Source organism: Rhinoderma darwinii, chromosome 3, assembly GCF_050947455.1.
Source record: "Rhinoderma darwinii isolate aRhiDar2 chromosome 3, aRhiDar2.hap1, whole genome shotgun sequence".
NCBI classification, from domain to species: Eukaryota; Metazoa; Chordata; class Amphibia; order Anura; family Rhinodermatidae; genus Rhinoderma; species Rhinoderma darwinii.
This window is the reverse complement of record NC_134689.1, coordinates 177439833-177466928: the sequence shown is the minus strand read 5'-3', so window position 1 is coordinate 177466928 and position 27096 is coordinate 177439833. Positions and strand designations below refer to the sequence as shown.

Genomic DNA, 27096 nt, shown 5'->3' with positions numbered 1-27096 from the left:
CGTGGGATGGCTGGATGCGCTGATTGCCGGGGCTCTTCCTCCGGTTCCAGCGGCTGGAGAGGAGAGTGAGGGACGCAGCAGCAGGCGTTCCAGGCCTCAGGAGAGGCCTTCATCTGCAGAGACGCCTCGGTCTGGTCGGCGCCGAGGGAGCCCCTCCAGGGACCCTCCTCCTCCTGCTGGTCCGGAGCTGCACCCTGGCGTCGGTCCACGGAGGTCTGGGAGGAATCCCATCAGGCGGGCGAGACCGGAGGTGACAGGAGGGGGGGGGCCGCGGCGGCCATCTTCCTCCCTCCTGTCTTCAACAACAACGCCGGAAGTGGAGGCGGGACCGGATGCGCGCGCAAGACCGGATGCGCGCACAGGACCGGATGTGCGTGCGGGGCCGGATGCGCGCGCAGGTCCGGAAGTGACGGCTTTCTCCGGCGCCGATGCTCCAGGTGCCGGAGGAGCTCAGCGGACAGACATCAGGACACCAGCGCCGACCCGCAGGAAGAGGCGGGCGGCATCTAGATGGGGAGCGAGATCGCCTCCTGCAGGAGCAGGGAGGCGTGCGGCGGCGACAGCGACCGGAGGTACCCGGGCAACTTCTTGGAATGACGCCGGGCCCCATCCGGACGAGGGGGGGCAGCGGTCTGCTATACAGGCAGCGACGACTACAAGAAGATTTTATTTTGACAGCCCTGCAGAAGGACTGGATCGGCAGGGCTGTCGTTCTGAATATGCCACGCCACCAGGGGGTGGCAGGATCGTGGACGGGCCGCATTCCGCGGAGCCTAGAGCAGCAGCGACTGGAAGTGCGGGGAGCTACGGGGAGCGTGGGGTGCAGGAGCACCACTCCCTAGGATCGTCACGACCGACGCCTGGATTATCTGGAGTGATGGACGCGTCCGCTGGGAGGTCACCTCAGGGACGTACGGGTGAGTCTACCACTGATGTGGTGCCGGGGATGTGTGGGGGGGATGTGGGGGGGATATTGTCAATGTCACAGATGCAATTGTTGTTTAGAGGGATGCAGGAGTATTTTATGAGAATTGTGCCAGGCGTAGAGCAGTCGCCAGCGAGGGTATGGGGCGCTGCTAGTGAGGCGTCTGCTAGTGCGGCAGGGAGTGCGGTTGCTAATGAGGCGATTTCTGGTGCAGCTGCGGCAGTGATTGCGGGTGTTAGTGAAGTGGCGCCGGTTGTGGGTGCCGTAGTGGCTGTGGGAAAAGCAGTTGACGAGGCGGCTAGTACAGCTAAGAAGGTGGTGGAGGATGTGCGTTTGGCTGACGCCGCTAAAGGTGAGGTTTATGTGTGTTTTGAGGGCCCGCTGGGGGCACATTTGAAGGTGGAGATTAGGGAAAAGATATGGAAAGATGAATATGTTGAGATTTTTTCTTTGCTGCCGTTAGAGAAGTTTAATTTGGACCGGTGGAAACCGGATGAAAGTAAGAAGGAGGAGGAGGAGCGGCGGCGGTATCGTTTGATTCCACGGACTTTTGCGAATTGGCTGCAGGCCTTCGCTATCTTGGCTAGTGTGGTGGGTGAGAAGGCGCCGGAGAACTGTTCGGCGCTATTCTGTTATATGGATTCGGTAGGGGAGGCGTATCGTGTATACGGTGGTAATGCGTGGTTGCGGTATGACGAACAGTTTCGTCAGCGGAAGTCGGTGCGCCCGTCGTTGCGATGGGATCACAAGGATATCAGTTTATGGATGCGTCTGATGTCTGCGCCAAAACAGGGGCAGCAGCCCTTTCGTGATGCGGCCGGCGGTCAGGGGTCAGCAGCGGGTCGGTCAGGATCCTCAGGAAAGGGGTGTTGCTGGCAGTATAATGAGGGGCATTGCAAGTTCGGCCCAGATTGTAGGTACAAGCACGAGTGCTCCGGTTGCGGAGGCGCCCATGGTTTGTCCAGATGCTTCAAGAAGCATAAGGGCAGGCAGGGAGATGCTGAGCAGAAGAGGGGCGACGCCGGTGAGGGTGGAAAGGATGCTCCCGTTTTTAAGGGGCTATCCAAATAAGAAAGTGGCGGATTTGTTGTGGTTAGGATTTTCAGAAGGTTTTCGGATTCCTTGTACGTCGGTTGGACGTGACGGGGTAGTCCGTAATTTGTCGTCTGCTTTGGCGCGGCCTGATCTGGTTACGGATAAGCTGCTGAAGGAGGTGGCTTTGGGCCGCATGGCGGGGCCGTTTTCCTCCCCGCCTGTTCAGAATTTGCGTGTTTCCCCGTTAGGTTTGGTTCCAAAAAAGGAGGTGAATAAATTCCGCCTTATTCATCACTTGTCTTATCCGGAAGGCGAGTCGGTGAATGACGGCATTGATCCGGCCCTGTGCGCGGTCAGTTACACTAACTTTGATGCGGCGGTTGTTTGGGTTCGGAAATACGGGAAGGGCTCTCTGTTAGCGAAAACTGACATTGAGGCCGCTTTTCGTTTATTGCCGGTGCATCCGGATAGTTTTTGTTTGCTGGGATGTTATTGGCAGGAGGAATATTTTGTGGATTGTTGCCTCCCGATGGGCTGCTCCATTTCATGCGCTTATTTTGAGATGTTTAGCACGTTTTTGGAGTGGGTGGTCCGTCGGGAGGCGCAGGTGCAATCTGCCCTACATTATCTGGATGATTTCCTGTTTATCGGTCCGCCGGGTACCTATGTGTGTGCAGGATTGCTACACACTATGGAGAGAGTGGCAATGGATTTTGGGGTACCTTTGGCGCCTGAGAAAACTGAGGGACCCACGACGGTCATTAAGTTTTTGGGAATCATGATTGATTCAGATAACATGGAGTGTCGCTTGCCTGATGATAAGTTGCTGGAGATGAGAGAGTTGGTGGCGAGTGCGCTGCGCAGGAAGAAGATACAATTGCGGGACTTGCAATCCTTGTTGGGGCATTTGAATTTCGCTTGTAGGATTATGCCCATGGGGCGGGTGTTTTGCAGGCGGTTGGCGAATGCTACCGCAGGGGTGCATTCCCCTCATCATTTCATTAGGTTGTCGGCGGAGGTGAAAGCTGACTTGTTGGTGTGGGGGGAGTTTTTGCAGACCTATAATGGGCGGTCGGTGCTCATGTATCAGCCGGTGTCTAGTGTGGACTTGGAGCTGTATACTGATGCATCAGGTGCATGTGGATTTGGGGCTTATTTCCAGGGGCAGTGGTGTGCAGGAGTTTGGCCTGATACATGGCATGAATGTGGTTTTGTCCGTAACTTGGCTCTGCTGGAATTGTTCCCGATTGTGGTGGCTGCGGAGTTGTGGGGGGATTGTCTGCGGGACCGGAGAGTGCGTTTCGTATGTGACAATCTAGGTGTCGTTCAGGCTGTTAATGCGCAGACAGCTAATTCTCCGCCAGTCGTGCGACTATTGCGACATTTAGTTTTGAGAGGTCTGATGTTGAATGCGCATTTTGTGGCAGTGCATATTCCTGGGGTGCTGAATTCTGTGGCTGATTCCCTTTCTCGTCAACAGTGGGACAGGTTTCGTCTGCTGGCGCCGGGGGCGGAGTCTCATGGCCTGCCTTGTCCAGAGCATCTGTGGAAGGTGGTGTGACAATGGCGATGTCGCTTGTGGAAAGGTCGGTTAGTGCGGTCACGTGGCAGAGGTACAGTGCGGTGTGGCAAGTATGGGAGACGTTGTTGGAAAATGCGCAGGCAGGTATTGCAGATCGGCAGGCGTGTGTGCTGTATTTTATAGGAAATGCGTACAGTGAGGGGTCGTCTGCAGCAATGGTCGCTCGCAGTTTGTCGGCCTTGGCTTTTTGGTTTAAGAAGAAAGGTGAGGAGGACGTGACTAAGTCCTTTCTGGTGCGGCAGGCAATGAAGGGTTTCAGGAGGGGTTCCGCAGTTAGGGATCTCAGGAAGCCGGTGTCATTTGAGCTGTTGGTAGCGATTTGTGAATTGTTGAGGGAGGTTTGTGTTTCAGCATTTGAAGTGCGGCTATTTACACTGGCCTTTTCTTTGGCTTTCTTTGGGGCGTTCCGGATATCGGAGTTGGTGTCGGCCAGTAAGAGTGTGGCAGGGGGTTTATTGTATGCTGATGTGGATTTGGATGGCTCCTGCCTTTCTTGTTTGCTCCGTAGATCTAAGACAGATCAGGAGGGGAGAGGTTTTGTGGTGCGTTTGTATGAGTTACCAGGGTCGCGGGTGTGCCCGGTCCGCTGTTTTCGGGAGTTTGTTGCGGTGAGGCCTGAGGGCCCGGCATCCTTGTTGGTTCATGCAGACGGGCTGTCTCTGTCAAAATTCCAGTTTTCACAGGTGTTCAAAAAATGTATCCTGTTGTCCGGCAGAGGGGGAGCAGGTTTTAGCTCTCATTCCTTTAGAATTGGCGCAGCTACGGAAGCAGCTCGGTGGGGTTTATCCCCGGCGATGGTTAAGAAGATTGGTAGGTGGGAGTCAGACAGATACAGGTTGTATGTGCGGCCTCACTTGCTTTGAGGCGGTGGTGATAAGATGTGCTGGAGGTGGATATGGAGTAGTTACGTTGTTGTTTTGTGTTGTTTTAGGTGCAGGTCCCTGCTTGATTTGGATCAGGGGGCACTCCTACGTACACTGGGGAGGTGTGCGTGCTGATGTTCGTCCGGCCGGACGGCAGTTGGGCATGGATCACGCAGAGGTGCAGGTCAGATGGTTGGGCCTGCGGGGCATGCTGTGGTGTAGGCTGTTACCAGAGGTACAATTTTATGCGGGATTGGACAGGGCGCCGGATATCTTAGTGGTGCACCTTGGCGGCAATGATTTGGGCATTCGGTCGTCCAGGGATTTAGTGAGGGATGTGAAGATTGACCTTTTGCGGTTGTGGTCGGCGTTCCCAGGAGTGGTTATTGTATGGTCTGATATTGTGGCTCGCAAGGTGTGGCGGCAGGCACGTTCCATACATAGCTTAAACAAAGCGCGAGCAAAGGTCAACAAGGTAGTTGGCAGGTTTGTGGCACGCAATGGCGGTGTTGTGGTGAGGCATAAGGAGTTGGAGGGTAGAGAGGTAGGTTTCCTCAGGGCGGATGGTGTTCATCTAAACGAGGTGGGTCTGGATATGTGGACCTTGGACATTAAGGAGGGCATGGAGAAAGCCCTGCAGTTGTGGAGGGACAATCATGTGTAAGGGGTCACACATGATTGTCGTGGCGGTAGGAGGAGGGGTCTTTGGAGGCACGGAATGAGAAGGAGAAGCAACAATGGAGATTGTTGCAAGAGAACTCGGGGCGTTTAACCCGGGATAGTATTGGAGGGGCTGGGGAGTGGTTACCCAGCTCATATATATTCCTGATGGGCAGGGTCCCCAGGAAGGGAGAGAGAGGTCTTGGACATGGTTGGTGCCCTCGGGTCAGGTGCAGAACGGCTGTAGGGTAAGGGGTCCAGACCTAATAAGGAAACGATGGAGTTTAATGATTGAAGTGCCTTCAAGGATCCTTTATCTGGAGTTGGGAAATAGAGCAGGATGTTATCATGGAGTTATGATGTGTTTATGGTTATGCTCTTTTTCAGAAAAAAGGTGTGTTTAATAAATGGCTGCTGTGGCCTTTACACCAAAATTCATGTGTGGTCTCTTATTGGGGTTTGGGGTGTAAGGTCGTAGATAGCGGAAGCATCAAACATACCTTAAGTCAAGTAAGCCCAGCGTAATGTAGGCGCAGCCGTAATGAAGCAAGCGCATGACTAGGTGTTTGGGAGTTCTAGGCTATTATGTATTAGGTATTATGTGTTAGGCTATATTTGTAGGGATGGGAGGGTTATGTGAAAGGGGGCATGGGGCAAAATGTATCTATATGTGGTGGGTGGAGAATAAAGTATATAAGTCCATGCGGGGAAGAGGCAGCCCTCTTTCCCGCTGGACAACAGGAGAAATTTTTGTCCCGCCCGCCCTCCCAGTATTTTCTCCTGTTTATGGGAATTTGTCGGTTGGGGTTTTGTTTTGTCACAGTAGCAATGGCGGTAGGAGGAGGGGTCTTTGGAGGCACGGAATGAGAAGGAGAAGCAACAATGGAGATTGTTGCAAGAGAACTCGGGGCGTTTAACCCGGGATAGTATTGGAGGGGCTGGGGAGTGGTTACCCAGCTCATATATATTCCTGATGGGCAGGGTCCCCAGGAAGGGAGAGAGAGGTCTTGGACATGGTTGGTGCCCTCGGGTCAGGTGCAGAACGGCTGTAGGGTAAGGGGTCCAGACCTAATAAGGAAACGATGGAGTTTAATGATTGAAGTGCCTTCAAGGATCCTTTATCTGGAGTTGGGAAATAGAGCAGGATGTTATCATGGAGTTATGATGTGTTTATGGTTATGCTCTTTTTCAGAAAAAAGGTGTGTTTAATAAATGGCTGCTGTGGCCTTTACACCAAAATTCATGTGTGGTCTCTTATTGGGGTTTGGGGTGTAAGGTCGTAGATAGCGGAAGCATCAAACATACCTTAAGTCATGTATTTTTTGTTTATTTTTATTTTTTACTAATTACTTAGAACTACCACTTATACATTAGTATGTCAGGCCCAGGCATACTCTGCCATTCTGACTGTTATAAATCTCCAAGATCCAGCATGCTTTGCTCCACTGTATTCACTAGTGACCTAGTTCTGCCACTGAACAGATAAACGGCAATTAGACTATTGGCTTAATACCCGCCTTTTGTGCTATTTGTATATATTAAGTGACCTGGTGCAACAAAACGTATGTTCATTGTGATTTAATTGGTAGGCTTCCCTCTCAGTGTAAGCTGTATATTCGTCATTATTTTCTAATATACTTGTTTTATTGTCAGGCTGAGAAGGTTCTCAACAGAAATAAATACTCAAGTTTATTGCTTAAATGCCTCTGTTGAGAGTTTGGAAAAGTTCAAAATCTGACCGTATTTATGGTGGTTTTTATTTCCGGCTGTGTCTCTCTGCGATTGGCTGCCTGCGTGTATAGAACATCTATTTTATGACTTTATACTACTAGAACCACAGTGTAGTAAAGGCTGCTGTAGCATATAGTTTACAAATCAGTGCGTTTATAATTTAGACATTTACAGTTATGTATATTTTTTGGCCTTGCTTTTCATTATTTGCACGATTATTTTATTGCTATGCATATAATGTGTTTAATGTTTAACAGCCCAGGAAGCCACATTAAACTCCCAACCTTCACAAGACCTAAAGCCAATAAACCTTGTAAATGCTGGATATAAGGCCTCATGCACACGACCGTGTATTTGCATTCGCAGTTAATCCGCAAAAATGCGATGAGTTGTGGACCCATTCATTTCTATGGGCCCATGCACACGACTGTGGTTTACATGGACCGTGTGGGGGCCGCAATTGTGGACCGCAAAAACTCAGGACAAGTAATTTTACAGTTCGCAATTGCCAGTGGCGGATTAAGTAGACCATAGCTCCTGGGCTGCTACCCATACTTGGGCCCCCCCTTCTCCACCGCCGCGCCGTAACTATTGCTAACAATACCTTTTTGCACAAGCATTAACAAATGGGTGTTACGATTCCCCTTGTCACAGGGCTTTGTCCCTACATACTGACAGTATCACACTGTACAGGGACACATCCTCTTGACAAGGGGAATGGTAACACCAATTTTTCTATAAGTCCTGGACTTCAGAAAGACTTTATGTGGAATACAAGGATTTCCTATAATAAACATGTCAGGGGACAGATTCTCTACAAATCCAGTGACTCACAGGTGACGACGTCTTAGATCATAGTAGTTTTTTTTCCTCTTTTCTTCTCCATCCGATCCAGCGCTCATGACGACTTCTCCCGGCCATGACCCATTTCTGCAACCCCTAAATATAATATCACCATGCACTGTGCCCCTGACTATAATTGTGTCACACACTGTAATATAAAGCACCACATACACAGTGCCCCCTGTAGATAGCGCCAACCCCCCATGTAGATAGCGCCACACACACCCCACTGTAGACAGCGCCACACACACAAAACACACATGTAGATAGCGCCTCACATACACCCCCCGGTAGATAACGCCACACCCCCCCCTGTACATAGCGCCACACACACCTGTAGATGGCGCCACACACACACACACACACACACACACACACACACACACACACACCCCTTTAGATAGCACTACACACACACCCCCCTGTAGATAGTGCCAAACACACACGAACCCCTATAGATAGCATCACACAGCCCCCTATAGATAGATCCACACAACGCTCCCTTCCTTATATATATAGTGCCACACAGCGCTCCCCCCTTGTATATAGTGCTACACAGCGTCGCTACACTGCAGCCCTGGGATGACATTTCATCCCATATGACTGCTGCAGTCTGAGATTGGCTGCAGCAGTCACATGGGTTGAAACGTCATCCCAGGAGGCCGGCCTGGACTAAGAAACAGAATTCTGGGCAAGTATAAGATTTTAATTTTTTCTAAATTGCGTTTTTACATAACATCTGCTATCTGTTGTGGGTTTTACCTCCCCATTGAATTAAATGGGGAAAACCCGAAACAAATAAGCAATGTTTACGCAAATACAATTGACATGCTGCGGAATTAAAAAAACGCACCGCAGGTCAATTTCTGGGCTTTTTTTTTCACTTACTTACGCAGCGTGTGGATCAGAATTGTTCACATCTAATCTACTCTGCTGCTACGGTTTTAGGGCTGTTCCACACTTAACGGAATTACTGCAAATTTTCTGCCCGGAAAATATGCAGAATACAGTAGCAGCAAAGTGAGTGAGATTTCACAATTCTCATCTAGACACTGCATAAAATTTCCGACCAGAAATTTTGTCCCGTGGTGTGTATTTTTCGTGCCGCATCATGTCAATTCCTGCTGCGGATAATGGACTGAATTGCTGCGTCACCATCTCGCAACATTGTAAAAATCGCATTCAAATACGCACCATTTTCTCCAGTAAAAATGGCTGGAAATGGTGCTTTTTTCTGCAGCGTAATTTCTGCTAGTTTCTGCGGCATTGCTGCAGAAATATATATAATATATATACACACACACACACACACACACACGTGTATGTGTGTGTATATATATATATATATATATATATATACACATATATATATATACATACGCACTTACACTATATACATGCATACACTATATATACATATATACATACACACTATATATATATATATATATATATATATATATATATATATACATACATACATACATACATACATACATACACACACACACACACACACACACACACACACAATATGTACGTACGTACGTACGTACGTACGTACGTACGTACGTACGTACACACACTATATATACATACATACACACATACACTATATACATACATACATACATACACTATATACATACATACACACATGTACACATCAGACACACGAATGTGCACATTATACACATATAAAGTACACATTGTAAACACACATGCACTTACCTTTTATGCAGGATATTTGTGAAGGCCGTTCAGCAGCTTTGAAGGCCCGACACAGTGCCGCAGAAAGTCTCCCCTCCGTCACGTCCCGACTAGTAACTGCAGCAGGAGAGGTGTGTAGAGCAGAGAAGGGGGAGCTTCTAAAGCAGCACAGGGAGAGATCGCAGCACATACCACGGCTGCTAATGGCTGTCACTCGGGCAGAAACTCACCTCGCCTCATGACAGGTGCGGCCCTGGCACCGGGGCCCCCTCCGGTGCTAGCGACGCCACCGTGCATGAGGGGGTCCGTGCGGTCATGTGCAGTTTGGGCAGCCATGGGCCCCCTGGGAGCCGTGGGCCCCGGGCGGCCGCTCAAGCCGCCCTAATAATGATCTGCCACTGGCAATTGCGGTCCGGTCCCATTTAAATAAATGCACATCTTCTGTGTGTATGGTCCGTGATTGCAGACGGCCTGTGGATGACACTACGCGACCGTCCGTGCTGTAATCATGGACCGTGCAAGCGGCTACGGCTGTGTGCATGATGCCTAAACGTAGAGTTTTTTCACTGTGCACTCTATTCAACTTCTGATCTTTCATACATGGAGAATGATAAAAAAAAATCTCACTAGACAGAATGTGGAAGTGTCTTGTTATCATTGGCATTCACTTAGCACATTCTCTTGCTACTTATGTGACTACGTGCCACATTGCTTCTTTATATAATATGTGAAAATAATTTCCATCTGCAAAACAATTATAAATACACTTGATGTTTTTCCCCATAATTTATTGTGAGGTTATGTGCATAAAAATCTTTCTGATCTGTGGTTGAAATAGATTAATAAAATGCACGTTCTGGTGCAAAATAGTAATTTTTTAATAATTTGTAGATTTATTGCACTACGTATTTTAAAATGGCTAATAAAATATATATGTCTTTAATACTACATCGTGTTACAACACAGGAATTAGCTCTTTCCAGGTCTGACTTGTCATACATGTGCTCCGTTTCTGTAAAGCAATTGGCTGGAAGTAGCAAGAAATCCCCTAGCCACAACCTCAGCCAGTTTTAAGATCTAGCTTAGGTGTCCTAAAAATCTTAAAAACATGGTTTGAATATTTTATAAATATGTGGCTAGTCACTTATGGGTTTTTAACTTGGGATACAGTTTCAGGGCCTCCACATTTCTAAACTGTATTTTTGAATGGTTGAGCTAGACATATCTATACAAGCTGCCAAAGTATGTTCCAGTCACCACATTTCACACCAACGTCCAGTGAGGCTATACTAAAATCGAGATTTTATCAGGTTTGCTAAATCCTCTGTTCTGTACATTGTAATCTGTATGTATTCTGTTTACTACAGTCATTCTGTTAGTCATGTATGGGATAATCCACTTTCAATACTAAAACTTTAGGGTATGTCTGGTCCCTGTGATTGTACTAGACTGTGGAATTTATAAAAATATTCGAAGAAACAGGGATAGAGCTAGCTAGCTGATGAGTTGTCTACCCTTCCTCAGTTTTTACTTAATAGTTGTTGGGGTATGACATATTCTGTAGTCATGTGTTACTCCTCTTTCATCTGCCCACTATCCTACTGTAGATTAGTAAGAAGTAATTTATGACTGCAGGATCAGACTACAGGGTTTTTTTGTATTCTGTTTCCATGGAGGTACTTCTTTCTCCATATGAGCTGTAGACAAAAAAAATTATTTTAGATTTAACCCATTCCCGCGATTGGGTGTGACTGAACGTCCGGAATCAAAGTGATATCCCGCAATAGGGCGTACAGTTACGCCCAAGCTTTAAACCATCACTATGTCAACAGACACGGTGACAGCGTCGATGATCGCAAGTGTCAAAGACAATTGCCGAGAAGGACTCGCGGCACAGGACCAATCGGAGTGGTCCCGTGCCGGCAAGAGCAGTGATTGGCCAGTCAGTACTGACAGGCAAATCACAGTGCAGGAGACTTGTTTTGCCGGCATCTCCGGCTCTGACAAGCTCATTTCTGTCAAAGAGCTTGTCAGAGTCAGAAGCCAGTGAGAGGACAGTGAAAGATTGTTTAAAAAAAAAAAAACACAGTGATCTGCCCCTGTTGTGCCCACAGACCAGTGATCACCCCCTTTGGTGCCCATTAGTTATAACATTTATAATTATATAATTTCAGTCACCCACAGTGTCCTTCTGTGTGATCTGTGCCCAGCTATCACCAGTCGCAATACCTGGTCGCCGTCACCCTTCTGTGTCCCTAGATTGCCCACTGCCCGAGTTCCCTGTTAAGTAGCAATGCCACGTCTCATTTCGTTTTCCCCCTGGTAGGTAGTCTACGCTTACTCTTTGAATACAGCAGGGTCACTGGTCTGTTCTCATTTCGTAGTTGAGTGTAGCGCTGTAAAGTTTTTGCTAAAAAAAAATTTAGTTTTTTTAAAAGTTACAAAAATTTTTTGTTAGTAGCTGAACTAAATTATGGCCAAAAGAGTCTTCACAACCGACGAAGCATATGAAATGTTGTGTTCCGATACGGACAGCACAAGTGAAGGTGAAGCACAGTTCGTGCTTTCATCTTCATCTCTATCCAGTGACTCTGAGTCTGCACCCCCCTGTCGGCGCAGAAGAAGGTCCTGCTCTGCTTGAGCTGACATGGGAAGCTGTGGACAATTATACCCCCCAGGTGCCTGAATTTACAGCCCCCTCAGGCATTCAAATTGACACTATGGATTTCAGCCCCATTGATTATTTTAAAGGTTTTTGTTTTCAGGCGCCCTTTTAGATTTAATAGTCCAGCAGACCAACATCTATGCGGAACAATTTATCTCCCAGAACCCCGACTCTCTTTATGGGAGAGGCCAAAATTGGACCCCCACAAACGCAGTGGATTGCGGAAGTTTTTGGGCTTATTTTTAAGTTTTGGTCTCATAAATAAGCCCAGTATTAGAGACTACTGGTTCCCTGATATTTTATATAATACCCCCCTTTACCGCACAGTAATGACAAGGATGCGATTCTAAGCCATCGTAAAGTTCCTGCATTACAATGACAATAGTCACTGCCCACCCCCACAGGACCCAAATTTTGATAGGCTGTATAAAATAAGACCATTGATTGCCCACTACTCCCAAAGTTTTTCCCAAGTTTATACCCCCCAACAAAATATTTCGGTGGATGAATCATTCGTGAGCTTCAGGGTAGACTGCACTTCAGGCAGTATCTACCCAATAAAAGAGCCCGGTACAGCATAAAACTGTACAAACTCTGTGAAAGTGCCACCGGTTACACCTACTCTTTTAGGGTTTATGAGGGGAAAGACTCCTATATGGATCCCCCTTCCTAGGAATTAGTGGAAATATCGTATGGGATCCTATCCATCCTTTACTTGGCAAAGGATATCATCAATATCTGGACAACTTTTATAACAGTGTCCCATTGCTAAAAGTTCTGTCATCCAGATCCACATTGGCGTGCGGAACAATCCGCAAAAATCAGAAGGGCCTCCCCAAAACTTTGCTGGGTCAGATCCTAAAATTAGGAGAGAGCAGAGCTGTCTGCAGCACGATCTGCTCCTCCTGAATTATAAGGATAAAAGGGACGTCCTTATACTGACCAGCATTCCCGACAGCAAAGGCAGCCTTGTCCCTGTACGCGGATCCACCACCAAAGTTCCCAAACCATATTGTGTACAGGAGTACAATAAATATATGGGTGGCGTTGACCTGTCTGACCAGGTCATAAAACCATACAGCGCCATGTGCAAGACCAGGGTATGGTATAAAAAGCTGTCTGTGCATCTTCATTAGCCCCGATACCCCTGAAGACGCTACATCTGTAGCGAAACATGTCGGGTGGCTCTTTTGAAATTTTAACTACTTGTTCCTGCTGACCTTTGACTATTGTCTGTGAACTTGAGTGTGGCGTTCTGCAGCTGCTAACACTCTGTATCCCTATACAACAGAGTTGCTACTTAGTGCACTGTGCTGATCATTGTCAGCTATGGACTTGAACTTTTAATTTTAGTGTAGTCTGTCTTTTGCTACAATAGCATAATAAAAATTTTGTTATTTTAATCAATTTATAGTTGGAAAACGGGGCCTTTCTTGCCGGCAGGCATTCTTTTGCATACATTCTTAGTGTGCCCACCAACTATTGTGGTCCCTCCTCTCAGTGTTTGTAAAATTAAAATATTTCTCATTCTACCCCTAGAAGAACACCTAGAGGGTTGTCACTTCACAATTTAAAAATTCTCACTATACCCCTAGATGAACACCTTGAAAGGTGTTACATTGCAATCTAAGTTTAGTTTCCTAAATGGGGTCACTTTTCTGGGTTTCTAATGTTTTGACACCCCAGGGCCTCTGTTTTCATGACACAGTGCAGTAAATGCTATCGTAGTAGGTCTCAGATGTTGCATGGTGCTCTTTACCTTCTGAGCCCTGTCATGTGCTCAAACAAAGTTTATCTCCACAAATGGGGTATTGCCGTATTCAGGAGAAATTGCGTAACAAACTGTGGGTGCTTTTTGTCCTTTAACCCCTTGTGAAAATTATGAATTTGGGGCTAAAGCAACATTTTCTTTGAATAAAATCTCAATTTAATTTTTTTTACTGCCCAGTGTATGAAACACCTGTGGGGTTAAAATGCTCACTATACCATTTGAAAAATTCCTTGAGGGGGTGTAGTTTCCCAAATGGAGTCACTTTTGGGGGGTTTCCACTGCACTGATACCTTTACAAATGCGACATGGTGCAGAGAAATCAATCCAGCACTACAAAAGCTAAATGGCGTGCCTTCCTCTGCGAGTCCTGCCGCTTGCCCAACAAAGCAGTTTAGGACCACATGTTTGGTATTTCTGTAACCTGGAGAAGTTGCTTTACAAATGTTGGGGTGCTTTTCCTCATTTATTTGTTGAAAAAATTTACAATTTTGAGGTAAAGCTACATCTTCTTGGAAAATAATGCAATTTTTCATTTTCACTGCCCAATTCTAATGAAATCTATGAAACACCTGTGGGGTCAAAATGCTCACTACACCCCTAGATGAATTCCTCAAGGGGTGTAGTTTCCTAAATGGAGTCACTTTGGGGGGGGGGGGGTTCCTCTGTACTGGTACCTTAGGAGCTTTACAAATGTGACATGGTGCAGAGAAATCAATCCAGCAAAATCAGCGCTCCAAAAGCTAAATGGCGTGCCTTCCCTTCCGAGTCCTGCCACTTGTCCAAACAGCAGTTTATCACCACATATTTAGTATTTCCATACTCTGGAGAAGTTGCTTTACAAATGTTGGGGTTCCTCATTTAGTTGTTGAAAAAATTAAACATTTTGAGATATAAGCTACATCTTAATGGGAAATAATGTAATTTTATAACGTTACTGCAGTGTCCTGACAATGAATATACATTACCTCCAGCCAGGACGTGATGATTACGCTTGCTGTGCTGTAGTGTTGGGATTGTGTTAGCGAAGTGTCAGAATTCTGAATACACATCCCGTCCTGGCTGGAGGTAATGTATATTCATTGTCAGGACACTGCAGTAACGTTATAGTGTGTTTATGTGGCTGCACATAGCGATATAGCTATAACGCTATGTGCTGTGTAAATGAATGGGGAGAAGTGTATGACGCTGATTGGTCAGCGTCATCCACTCCTCTGTACAACGCCCACTTGCCCAAAAAATATAACGTGCCCAGTTATTCATTAAGCTAATATAGGTCATAACTCCGTCAAAAATGATAGTTTTTCTAAATAAAAAACAGTGCTGTAATCTACATTACAGCGCCGATCACATCGTGTACAATATAGGCCACTTATAATGTGGTGACAGAGCCTCTTTAAGGTTAATTTACACTATTTAATTTAAGATTAGGGCCATCATGATCATGCATTGCTTGTATCTGCAACTTCTGCTTATACTGCTTTCTGCTACAGAAGAAAACTTTCTTTACTTTTATTTTTTAGCATTATTATTGTGTCTAAAGTGTGTGTATATATATGTGTGTGTGTGTGTGTGTGTGTGTGTATGTGTGTATATATATATATATATATATATATATATATATATATATATATATAGTGAGACAGTGACAGGTAAAGTCATTGAGGGAAGGTACATTTCCCCTAGAATCCTGTCATATGTATCCTAGGCTCCAGGGAATGAGTAGTTCTTGCAATAGAAAGCTCTAGCTTTCCAATCTCGGCTTAAGGAAAAGCCGGAAAAAGGGCCTGGAGTTGGATTGGAGAAGAGCAGGGCGGGTCCCCCAATCCTTAGTCCATCTCTGTTTGTAGGACAAGGCTGCTGCTCAATTAGCTGCACCTGTAGCCTGTGTATAAAAAGGTGCAGACACAGTGTGTGTGAGTCTCACCCCTGACTCAGACTGGAGACTACTAAGGCTGGAGTAGCCTGTATTCTATGTGAGTAAAGACCTGTGTTACTTTGTGTCCAGTGCCTGGTAGGAAGGCACTCGGTATAGTTAGATAATATCTTGTTTAGTTAGTGCTCAGACGAGCAGGATTTATTTTGTATTTTGCCTTGTTGTACAAGAGGCTGTTTCTTTGACAAGAATAAAAACACAGGCAAAGCCCTGTTATGACTTTTAATGCACGGTGTCCCTGTCTCTGGCTACAAAGAAACCGCTGTACCAACCTCTCCTGATGCTAAACCCTCACAAAATATATATATATATATATATATATATATATATATATATAATATATATGTGTGTGTGTGTATATATTTTCAATAGTCATGGGAAAACAAATCTTTAATTATATTTTATTTACTTAGGGTTTAATAACAATTGTTTGGTCTTCACCAACTTCTATAAACAAACAAGAAACCTATGGTGACAAAAAACAGTTCTGAATAAGGCCCTGTTCACACTGAGTTTTTTTGTTGCGGATTTTGCCACGGAAGCCGATGCAAAAACCGTGGCAAAAAATGGCCGAAATTGATTTCAATTGGAGGAGGAGGCGTTTTTTTTATCCCGAGCAAAAAAAAACACTCGCGGGAAAATGAAGCAACGTGCCCTATCTTGAGGCGTTTTCTGCCTCAAAAACCCCATTGAAATCAATGGGAGACGCGTTTTTTGCCACGTTTGTTTGACGCAAAGTCATTTTCTCCAGAAAAAAAAGAAAACAATATTCAGGTGGGAAAAATAAATACATCCTTCCTACTTCCACAGTCATTAAGAGATTAATTAGCCGCCAGTTGTTACTAATAAAATTCGCAAGATTAATGAATCATCAAGAAGTGTGACTACCTCTCTGAAAGCCAAGCTTTTCTCAGTTCAGTGTTCTGGAGTATTGAGGTGTGTGTCTGTATCATGCCTTGAATAAAGGACATCACATCAGCTTGCAGTGAACTGAAGCAATGTTACAAAGAAGAATGGGCCAAAATTCCGCTAAAATTATGTGAGAGGCTGATAGACTTCTATAGAAAACGTTTACTTCAAGTTATTTTTGCTAAAGTGGTTCTACATGTTATTGAATTATAGGGTGTACTTATTTTTTTTTCCACCAGGTTTCTGAATGTTGGTTTACTATTTTTTTAAAGAGACTATATTGAAATCTATTTTTGTGGGCACCAGAGTTAGGGTTAGTTATTAGTTCCTGATGAATAAAAATGTAATTAAAGAAGGGTGCACTTTCTTTTCCCCAGGACTGTATATTGCAGAGTTGCTTCTCTGGAAAATAGATTGTGTTCAACAATTTTCCTATTTTGTCACTTCACTTCAGTAATTACATGTGTTTTTGTTTTTGTCTTATTTAATCTCTTGGAGAAACACAATTTCAATTATGTAATGAAAACTGGATATGTGTGACAAACAATGAAATTTGATTGTCTTAATTTTCTGTAAAATGTACAGTTCCCTCATTTCAGAACAACTCATTTCATGTAACTAAATCATTACAGATCAGGCACAACAGCCTATTTTTCTTAGCAAAAAGGTTTGTTACTAGTAACGAAGTAATGTAAACTATAGTTTGATCATTTTATGGCATCTTTATTTAATAACGTACCATGTGATTTAAAATTTAACAGCACGAAATCATCTCCGCAAATGCACAGTACGTACATCGTTTGAAAATGAACTGTTTTCTCTTTAGATCACATTTTTATTTATAAATTTCCATTGCTTATATAATTCTAACATATTCTGCAGTGTTGTACAGAGATTTCCATCATTCACATCAATCCCTGTCCCCATTGGGGATCACAATCGAGTTCTCCTATCGTACACGTATGCTGGGGTCAATTTTCAATGAAAACAATTAACCTGTCTTAGGTTTTTAGAGTGTGGGAGAAAACCAGAGTACTTGAAGGAATCCCATGCAAATACCTCGAGAACATACATACTCCATGCAGATGTTGTCCTTGGTAAGATTCAAACTTAGGACTCCAGTTCTGCAAGGCAGCAGTGCTATCCACTGAGCCACAATGCTATCTACTGAGCCACAGTGCTATCCACTGAGCCACAGTGCTATCCACTGAGCCACAGTGCTATCCACTGAGCCACAGTGATGCCCATGATTTTTTTTTACAAAGCCTCTGTACACACACGGTTTAGCTTTAGGGATTGTCTAGTTTTGACAACCACTTTTAATAATGCCCTTAAGGGCACACTAAGCTTATAAAGGTCCCATGATTTGCCTTCACCCCCAGAAACGTATTCTTATTTACACTGTGGCTCCTATAATAACAGCTGATCACCCATGACTCCAAGCTGGGGGACTCCCATTTTGAAAATGGGTTATCCAAATGGGACAAATGTTTGCTGTAAAGGGAATGCCATTTTCCTTGAGCCACATGCATCTTGATGCATTTCATTCCCTTAGAAATACAGCACTTCTCCAGTAGACGCATCAGCAGAGAATAGTCAGGAAGGGTTAAAATAGTTAGGAGTGTTGAAAATAATGTAACACGTCAATAGCTTTCTAATCTGCTGGTTTGTACATTAAACTCCGCAAATGACAAGGTTCTTCTTATTACTGTCAACCATAATCACCAGGAGATCGGTAACTGAATGTATCACGGTTTGCCAGCTATGGGACACTGACTTTCTGAAAAACAATAAATAAAAATGTCCCACACAATTCATAATCTTTACTTGGATCACTAAGAACATTTCGAAGTTGTATCAGGATTTTAAGTTTAGCGATCTCTGTAAATAGCGCCACATACTGTAAATCTGTTCTAAGGCAGAATTTTCTTTTTTTGCAAAGTTTGGCTTTAGGCGTATGCTCCAGGTGTGTTGCACATTGTTTCCTATACAAATACTACTGTTTTACCGAACATTAAAATGAAGCGTGTGAACACTACGCCATCTTTTGTACCATAATACATTCGTACATGTACGGTATTAACCTCATATCGATATTTTGAAGGGGAATTAAACCATTCCATACGTAAAAGCAATAAGATGTAAGCTATGAAAAGAGGAATCTATAGTACGCTTTTTTTCGGCCATACATATTCATTATAGTGATCTATAAGGCAGATAAAACATTTTAAGCTTGACTAGTGTTCCCTCTTCAGCATAGCCGGCCTGATATTGACTACTTGATGAGTTCTGCTGAATTTACAGCGTTCCATACAAAGTGATGTAAATAGCCTTAGAATTTCTCTGGAATGCTTAACTTCTGAGCCCTTCTTCTCACTTTTATTTCAGGCTTGGCAGTTTCCCTTCAGCTGCTTCATGGAGACATTGAGCAAATTAGAAGAGATTACTCTTCAGTGTTTACCCGTGGGGTCTCAATAACAAGAAAGCTTGGCTTCTCAGATGTCATTATGCCTGGTAAGCTTGAGGAAAACAAAAGGTATATGTTGCAGTAGCTGCAGATACCTAAGAAATTGCGAACATTCCCTAAACAGACTTTTTCGGCTGTGATTGCATTATGAAATGTTTCTTTTGTTAAATTATTACAATACAGTTGACTAGTACTTGACTATAACCTCTCGTTCCTGTTTTTTAATTAATTTATATTAATTTATTTAGCTAGATAATATGTTTGGAAGATTCGTTTCTGCTAAATCTTGAAATTCAATTATACATCCTACATAGAAATGTATGCCCCATATGATATTTTGGCCTCATATGCCCTTCGGGCAACCCACATATGAAAGCAGGCATAGATTGACCAAAATAATTCCGCAGGTCTCTAGCACTTTATTTTCGACGGACTATTGAAATATGATGTTATGAGATTTTGAACGAAATTCACGATCTGTAGAAAAAAAAAAAATTATAGGTGTTTATATAGTTGTTTTTTTTTTGTATAGATATGCTGTATATATTTCTTAAAATCGTTGTTTGAACTGCTCTTGACAAATTGAGTCCTATCTTTTTATATAATTTATATAAAGCGGGTTAATTTTTTTGAATTTTCTTAATTTATCTTTTAGGTTATGTTATAGCCTGAGCATTTTTTTTTGTGTCTTTATTTTCCTGCAGGTGAAATGAGGAACGATTTATACATCACTATAGAAAAAGGAGAATTTGAAAAAGGGGGTAAAAGTGTCGCAAGAAATGTACAAATTACAATGGTTATTGTGAACAGTGAGGGACAGATTCTAAAGGTAAATGAACTACAGAAGGGGTTCTATGGATTTTTCTGACTATACCCCATATAATTTTTTTCTATATACGTTTGAATGATTGAGGAGTAGTCAAATAACTAATACGCGTTACAAGCATAACACAGTGGCCTCGAAACCAAGAGACAGTAGAGTCTCTCGTAAGGTGTAATAATGAATTCTTCTCATTCCTATGTTTATTGTTATTAGACTACATATGTGATGTCATACTGATTACCGTATAGGGCAGGGGTCTCAAGCACGCGGCCCGCGGAGCTGTCATCTGCGGCCCGCGGGACACAGAGCCGCTAGTATCGGCTCTGCTCCGAGACTCTGGAATTCCCTGACATCGCTGTCCACATATGAACAGCGATGTCTGGGGCTTCACCCAGAGCCGGAGTCCCGAGCAGAGCGCTGGTGTCGGCTCTGCTCCGGGACTCTGTGGAATTCCCTGACATCGCTGTCCACATATGAACAGCGATGTCTGGGGCTTCCCCAGAGCCGGAGTCCCGAGCAGAGCGCTGGTGTCGGCTCTGCTCCGGGACTCTGTGGAATTCCCTGACATCGCTGTCCACATATGAACAGCGATGTCTGGGGCTTCCCCAGAGCCGGAGTCCCGAGCAGAGCGCTGGTGTCGGCTCTGCTCCGGGACTCTGTGGAATTCCCTGACATCGCTGCCCATATATGGACAGTGTGTCAGGGTCTTGCCCAGAGCGGAGCAGAGCGCTGGTGTCGGCTTTGCTCCTGGACTCTGTGGAATTCCCTGACATCGCTGTCCACATATGAACAGCGATGTCTGGGGGCTTCCCCAGAGCCGGAGTCCCGAGCAGAGCGCTGGTGTCGGCTCTGCTCCGGGACTCTGTGGAATTCCCTGACATCGCTGCCCATATATGGACAGTGTGTCAGGGTCTTGCCCAGAGCGGAGCAGAGCGCTGGTGTCGGCTCTGCTCCTGGACTCTGTGGAATTCCCTGACATCGCTGTCCACATATGAACAGCGATGTCTGGGGCTTCCCCAGAGCCGGAGTCCCGAGCAGAGCGCTGGTGTCGGCTCTGCTCCGGGACTCTGTGGAATTCCCTGACATCGCTGCCCATATATGGACAGTGTGTCAGGGTCTTCCCCAGAGCGGAGTCCCGGGCAGGGCGCTATTATCGGCTCTGCTCCGGGACTCTGGGGAAGCCTCTGACATCGCTGTCCATACATCGACAATGATGTCAGGGGCTTCCCCAGAGCAGGAGTCCCAGTGATGTCAGGAGCACAGCTGGAGTCCCAGGAAGAGCCTACTAGCGCTCTGCCTGGGACTTCAGCTCTGGGCAAGCCCCTGACATCACTGGGACAGCCTCTACAAAGGGCACTGGGGCAGCCTCTACAGAGGGCACTGGGGCAGCCTCTACAGAGGGCACTGGGGCAGCCCCTACAGAGGGCACTGGGGCATCCTCTACAGAGGGCACTGGGGCAGCCTCTACAGCGGGCACTGTGGCAGCCTCTACAGAGGGCACTGTGGCAGCCTCTACAGAGGGCACTGTGGCAGCCTCTACAGAGGGCACTGTGGCAGCCTCTACAGAGGGCACTGTGGCAGCCTCTACAGAGGGCACTGTGGCAGCCTCTACAGAGGGCACTGTGGCAGCCTCTACAGAGGGCACTGTGGCAGCCTCTACAGAGGGCACTGTGGCAGCCTCTACAGAGGGCACTGTGGCGTTATCTACAAGTGGGTGTGTGACGGTATCTGAAGAGGACACTGGCATTATCTAGGGGTGTGTTGCATTATCTACAGAGGGCACTGTGGCCTTATCTACAGAGGGCACTGTGGCCTTATCTACAGCGGGCACTGTGGCCTTATCTACAGCGGGCACTGTGGTCTTATCTACAGAGGGCACTGTGGCCTTATCTACAGAGGGCACTGTGGCCTTATCTACAGAGGGCACTGTGGCCTTATCTACAGAGGGCACTGTGGCCTTATCTACAGAGGGCACTGTGGCCTTATCTACAGAGGGCACTGTGGCCTTATCTACAGAGGGCACTGTGGCCTTATCTACAGAGGGCACTGTGGCCTTATCTACAGAGGGCACTGTGGCCTTATCTAGGGGTGTGTTGCATTATCCACAGAGGGCACTGCGGCAGCATCCACAGAGGGCACTGCGGCAGCATCCACAGAGGGCACTGCGGCACTATCTAAAAAGGGGCTGCCCAATTTTGACGTGTGCTAACTGAGCCGCCGTACTGCATCTAGCGACACTTAAACTGGAAAGCTGGATTGTTGAAATAAGCACTTGGAGAAATATCTCAAATTTTAAACCTAGCGCTATTATTATAGTAATGTAGTATTATTATTCTAGTAATATAGTGTTATAGTAGTTCAAATAACTAATTGATTAACAATAATTTTGTATTGTATCAAATTTGAAAGTAATGCGGCCCGTCAACTTCCCATTTTTTCTATATGCGGTCCACTTACCCGGCCGAGTTTGAGACCCCTGGTATAGGGGCTGCGCCAAGTTTCCATACATATATCTGCTGACAATATATATTTAGTGTTTCTTTCTACATTAAAAATAGAAATGACTACACTTTTAACTGAAAGCGCCAAAGCAGAGATATTGAGTGAAGTTATATTAACCTATTCTTATAAAGTGTAATTTTTCATTGAGATGTTTAGTATTCGCTTTTAGTAGTCTTTACCTTAGTTCAATTAGTTTTACAGCTTTGCAATCCAGATAGATGCAATGTTATAAATAGTCTATCGTGGTCTAAAGAGATGTCACATAGCTGTCTGCTTATGTAGGATTTGTAATCTAGATGGGATCACACTTTCCCTAACAGTTTTACATGCCTGGCTTCCGATTATCTAGAATGGCCAGGATTATTATTTTTTTTCATGTGTTATAAGACACATTTTATGAATGCATTACAGATGGGGAATATTCAAAGTACAGCCCTTTTTGTTTAAATGATTAAAATGCTAATTAATTCCAGTTAATAGTTTGTCTTCAAGTATAACCAGTGAGACCATATGCCTTGTATTATGAGGGCTAATATGATTAACATTAAAGGGGCAACATTAAAACTGATAAAAGCCATTTTAGGCTCACCAATTTGCCTCATTGGTAGCTCCTATTTCTCCTTTGACACAATCTATACAAGATGCATAAACCCATTTTATTTTATTTGACAAAAAGGTTCACATTATTGGCATGCTTATTACAATTTAATATCCAAAAAGAATGTTAAACATCCCAGAAAGGAAAAATTCATGTGAAATTAAATAAAATTAGGCCTAATGCCCATGGCAAAGCAATGCACGGAGCTTGTACAGCAGCACACAGACTCCTTATGGGTGCCGAATGATGCCTCCGTGCTCCCCCAAAACGAAAAGGTCAATACTACTTTTATGTGTGTATCAGAATAAATGTACCCGTACACATGGCTGCATATAATAATAATAATTATGTTTTTTTTCAGGATTATATATCTTTTGGTTCAGGAGAACCAGCTGCTCACGAGTATCATTCATTTGTATTATATCACAACAACAGCCCTAGATGGGCCGAATTACTAAAGCTTCCTATCCCCGTGGATAAATTTAGAGGAGCACATATCCGATTTGAATATCGACATTGTTCTAGTAAGAATGATTTTGTTTATTACATCTGTGGTCTGTATTGTACATTTCCTTTAAAAATTGCTCACCCCTATGTTACTTTGTAACAACATTGAATCCCAGGGAATTTAATTAGCCATTTTGACAAATTACACAACAATCTACTGTCATTTCAATTAATAAACACCAAATTATTGAATGCATAACTTATCAACCCCCTTTGAGTAGTTGGTTTCTATCAGCTTTGCATACATGAACACTGCAGTTTTTCCTCCAGATTTCTTTGCAAAAGTGTTCAAGCTCTATGAAGTTGTGAGTGGACAGTTATTTTCAACCTTCGCTTCAAATTCTTATTCCGTTTTAGCGTTTCTGGATTCTGCTACTCCAGGTTAATAATCAAACCTGTTTTAAGAGCTCCTGTCACCTTTCTGATTTCTGCGTTGAATGCAAGAATTTGTGTTTGTTTTTTTTCTGTACTCTTGTTATGTACAGTATTTAACCCCTTCCCCCTGCTTGCATTTATTTTTGTGTCGACATAGCTGTATAAGGTCTTGTTTTTTGCGGGACAAGTTGTACTTTTTAATAGCACCATTTTGGGGTACATATAATTTATTAATTAACTTTTATTAACTTTTTTTGGGGGGGGATAGAAGAAAACCTAAAATTTCACCACTATTTTTTTGCGTCCTAAATCTACGCCGTTTACCGTGTGGTATAAATAACACAATAACTTTATTCAGCGGGTTGTTACGATTGCAAAGATACCAAATTTGTATAGATTTTGTATGTTTTACTACTTTTACACAGTAAAAACACTTTTTATTCAAAATTATTTGTTTTTGTGTCTCCATATTTGAAGAGCCATAACGTTTTTATTGTTCCGCCGATGCGGTTGTATGAGGGCTTGTTTTTTGCGGTACGACTTGGAGTTTCTATTGGTACAATTTTAGAGTAGATGCGACTTTTTGATCACTTTTTATCAAATTTTTTTTATTAAAGTCAGGATTAACAGAAAACAGCAATTTTTCCATTGTTTTTTATTTTATTTTTTACAGCGTTCACCGTGCGGGTTAAATAATGTATCAGCTTTATAGTTGGGGTCGTTACGGATGCGGTGATACCAAATATATGTAACTTTTTTACCTTTATTGTGTTTTTTTAATAGTAAAGCATTTTGGAAGGGGAAAAAGTGGGTTTTTCATTTTTTTTTTCGCATTTTTTTTAATTAACTTTATTCAACTTTATTTTCATATGCGATCATCCGATCGCTTTTATAATACACTGCCTCCGGCATGAACTAGCAGGCATTCACTACAGGCAGACCTGGGGGCCTTTATTAGGCCCCCTGGCTGCCATCGGAGTCACAGACACTCGGCGATCTTATCGCCGGATGTCAGTGGGATGAGAGGGAGCTCCCTCCTGCTCTTCAAAACCACTCAGATGCGGTGCACGCTATTCAGCACCGCATCTGAGGGGTTAAACGAGTGAGATCGATACTTATATCGATCTCACCCGGTAGAGCAGGGACGCCCTCAGCCCTCAGCTACCTCTGGGAGCAGGGAGATTTGACAGCTCCCTGCTCTGTTTACTTTATTCTAATGCAGCGCCGTGGAATGGCGGCGCTGTAGAATAAAGCCCATTAATGACCGCCGTGAAAAGGCTTATCGGCGGTCATTAAGGGTTTAAGAATTTTCCTCCTACACCCTTGTAGTGTTTTATAGAATACATGTCTCTCAGACTTGCCAATCATCCTCTCCCTAAATTATTCCACAAGGCTTTAAAACCATGTTTTGTCTATCTTGCATCATTTCTCTGTTTGTACTGACTGGGAGATCAGTAGAGAAGAAACTCGACTGGCCAAGCACTACTTTTAAAGAGCCTTCTCCATAATATGTATTCAAAACTGCAGCACTCGTTGTGTATTTGCTTTTATGCATTTAGAACGCAAAATACTGATGTCTATACAGGGGCGTAGCTAAAGGCTCATGGGCCCCGATGCAAAAAATTCTTACTGCCCCCCCCCCCCCGCAAACTTCTCATGGCTGACGGTCCGCAGCTTTCAGCTGCATCGCTGGGTCTCCTAAGTGACCCAACAATGCAGCACTAGCAGCCGGGGCGTCACTAAGGCTGGGTTCACACACCCTATTTACGGACGTAATTCGGGCGTTTTAGCATTGAATTACGTCCGAAAATGCGGCTCAAAAGCGTTGGCAAACATCTGCCCATTCATTTGAATGGGTCTTACAATGTTCTGTGCCGACGGTCATTACGCGGCGCGTAAAAAAGACGCCCGCGTCAAAGAAGTGCCTGTCACTTCTTCAGACGTAAATGGAGCCGTTTTCCATGGACTCCATAGAAAAACAGCTCCAATTACGTCCGTAATGGACGCAGCGAAAGACGCCTGCACTTGCCATTACGGCTGAAATTACGGTGCTGTTTTCTCCTGAAAACATCACCGTAATTTCAGCCGTAACAGACGTTGCCGTGTGAACATACCCTCAGGGCTTAAAATGTCTGGGGAAATAGCCCCAATACATATATGTCCGCCCAAAAAAAAGTGTGTATATGAGACAGCATATCTATAGCACTACGACCCTATAAACTATGGATAGGATTAGATACATTGGCTCAGCAGACAGTATCACACATGATAGGATTAGATACAGTGGCTCAGAAGGCAGTATCGCACATGATAGGATTAGATACAGTGGCCCAGCAGACAGTATCACACATGATAGGATTAGATACAGTGGCTCAGCAGACAGTACCACACATGATAGGATTAGATACAGTGGCTCAGCAGACAGTATCACACATGATAGGATTAGATACAGTGGCTCAGAAGGCAGTATCACACATGATAGGATTAGATACAGTGGCTCAGCAGACAGTATCACACATGACCGGATTAGATATAGGGCCCAGCAGACAGTATCACACAAGATACAATTAGATACAGGGCCCAGCAGACAGTATCACACATGATTGGATTAGATACACAGCTCAGCAGACAGTATCACACATGATTGGATTAGATACAGGGCTCAGCAGACAGTATCACACATGATTGGATTAGATACAGGGCCCAGCTCGCTGACATTGCGGCTCCAGCGCTGGACCCAGGATAGGTAAGAATAATAATTTTGCTTCTTTGTGTTAGGCCTCATGCACACGACCGTAAAAACTCCCGTTATTACGGGTCGTAATTACGACCCCTAATAACGGGCTCATAGACTTCTATTGGCGACGGGTGCCTTCCCGTTTTCTCACGGGAAGGTGCCCGTGCCGTTGAAAAAGATAGAACATGTCCTATTTCAGGCCGTAATAACGGCACGGACAGTCCATAGAAGTCTATGGAGCTCTCGTAATGACGGGTGGCTACATGTGTGCACCCGTCATTACGGCAGCGTTGCTAAGCGACGTCAGTAAATAGTCACTGTCCAGGGAGCTGAAAGAGTTAACTGATCGGCAGTAACTCTTTCAGCACCCTGGACAGTGACTACCGATCAGTATAAACCTGTAAAAAATAAAAATAAAAGACGTTCATACTTACCGACAACTTCCTGCTTCCTCCAGTCC

General features: G+C 44.6%; 1 protein-coding gene and 1 long non-coding RNA gene across 6 annotated transcripts in view; one reads left to right on the top strand and one right to left on the bottom strand.

Annotated features, from left to right (window-relative positions):
- The window catches only part of LOC142749278 (uncharacterized), a 45914-nt gene extending 45508 nt beyond the window's left edge, over positions 1-406 (bottom strand). Inside the window, exon 1 of the long non-coding RNA XR_012882395.1 lies at positions 1-406. This exon is cut by the window's left edge and continues 62 nt beyond it. This is a non-coding gene — a long non-coding RNA (uncharacterized LOC142749278).
- The window catches only part of DOCK4 (dedicator of cytokinesis 4), a 376034-nt gene that overhangs the window by 172449 nt on the left and 176489 nt on the right, over positions 1-27096 (top strand). For 4 of the 5 annotated variants that reach the window (XM_075857083.1, XM_075857082.1, XM_075857085.1 and 1 more), the window contains exons 13-15: positions 19016-19141; positions 19799-19923; positions 23379-23541. In XM_075857083.1, the coding sequence (XP_075713198.1) occupies positions 19016-19141; positions 19799-19923; positions 23379-23541 (414 nt within the window). Of the gene's footprint in view, positions 918-19015; positions 19142-19798; positions 19924-23378; positions 23542-27096 lie in introns of all 5 variants that reach the window. The other variant, XM_075857086.1, reaches the window with a different exon arrangement.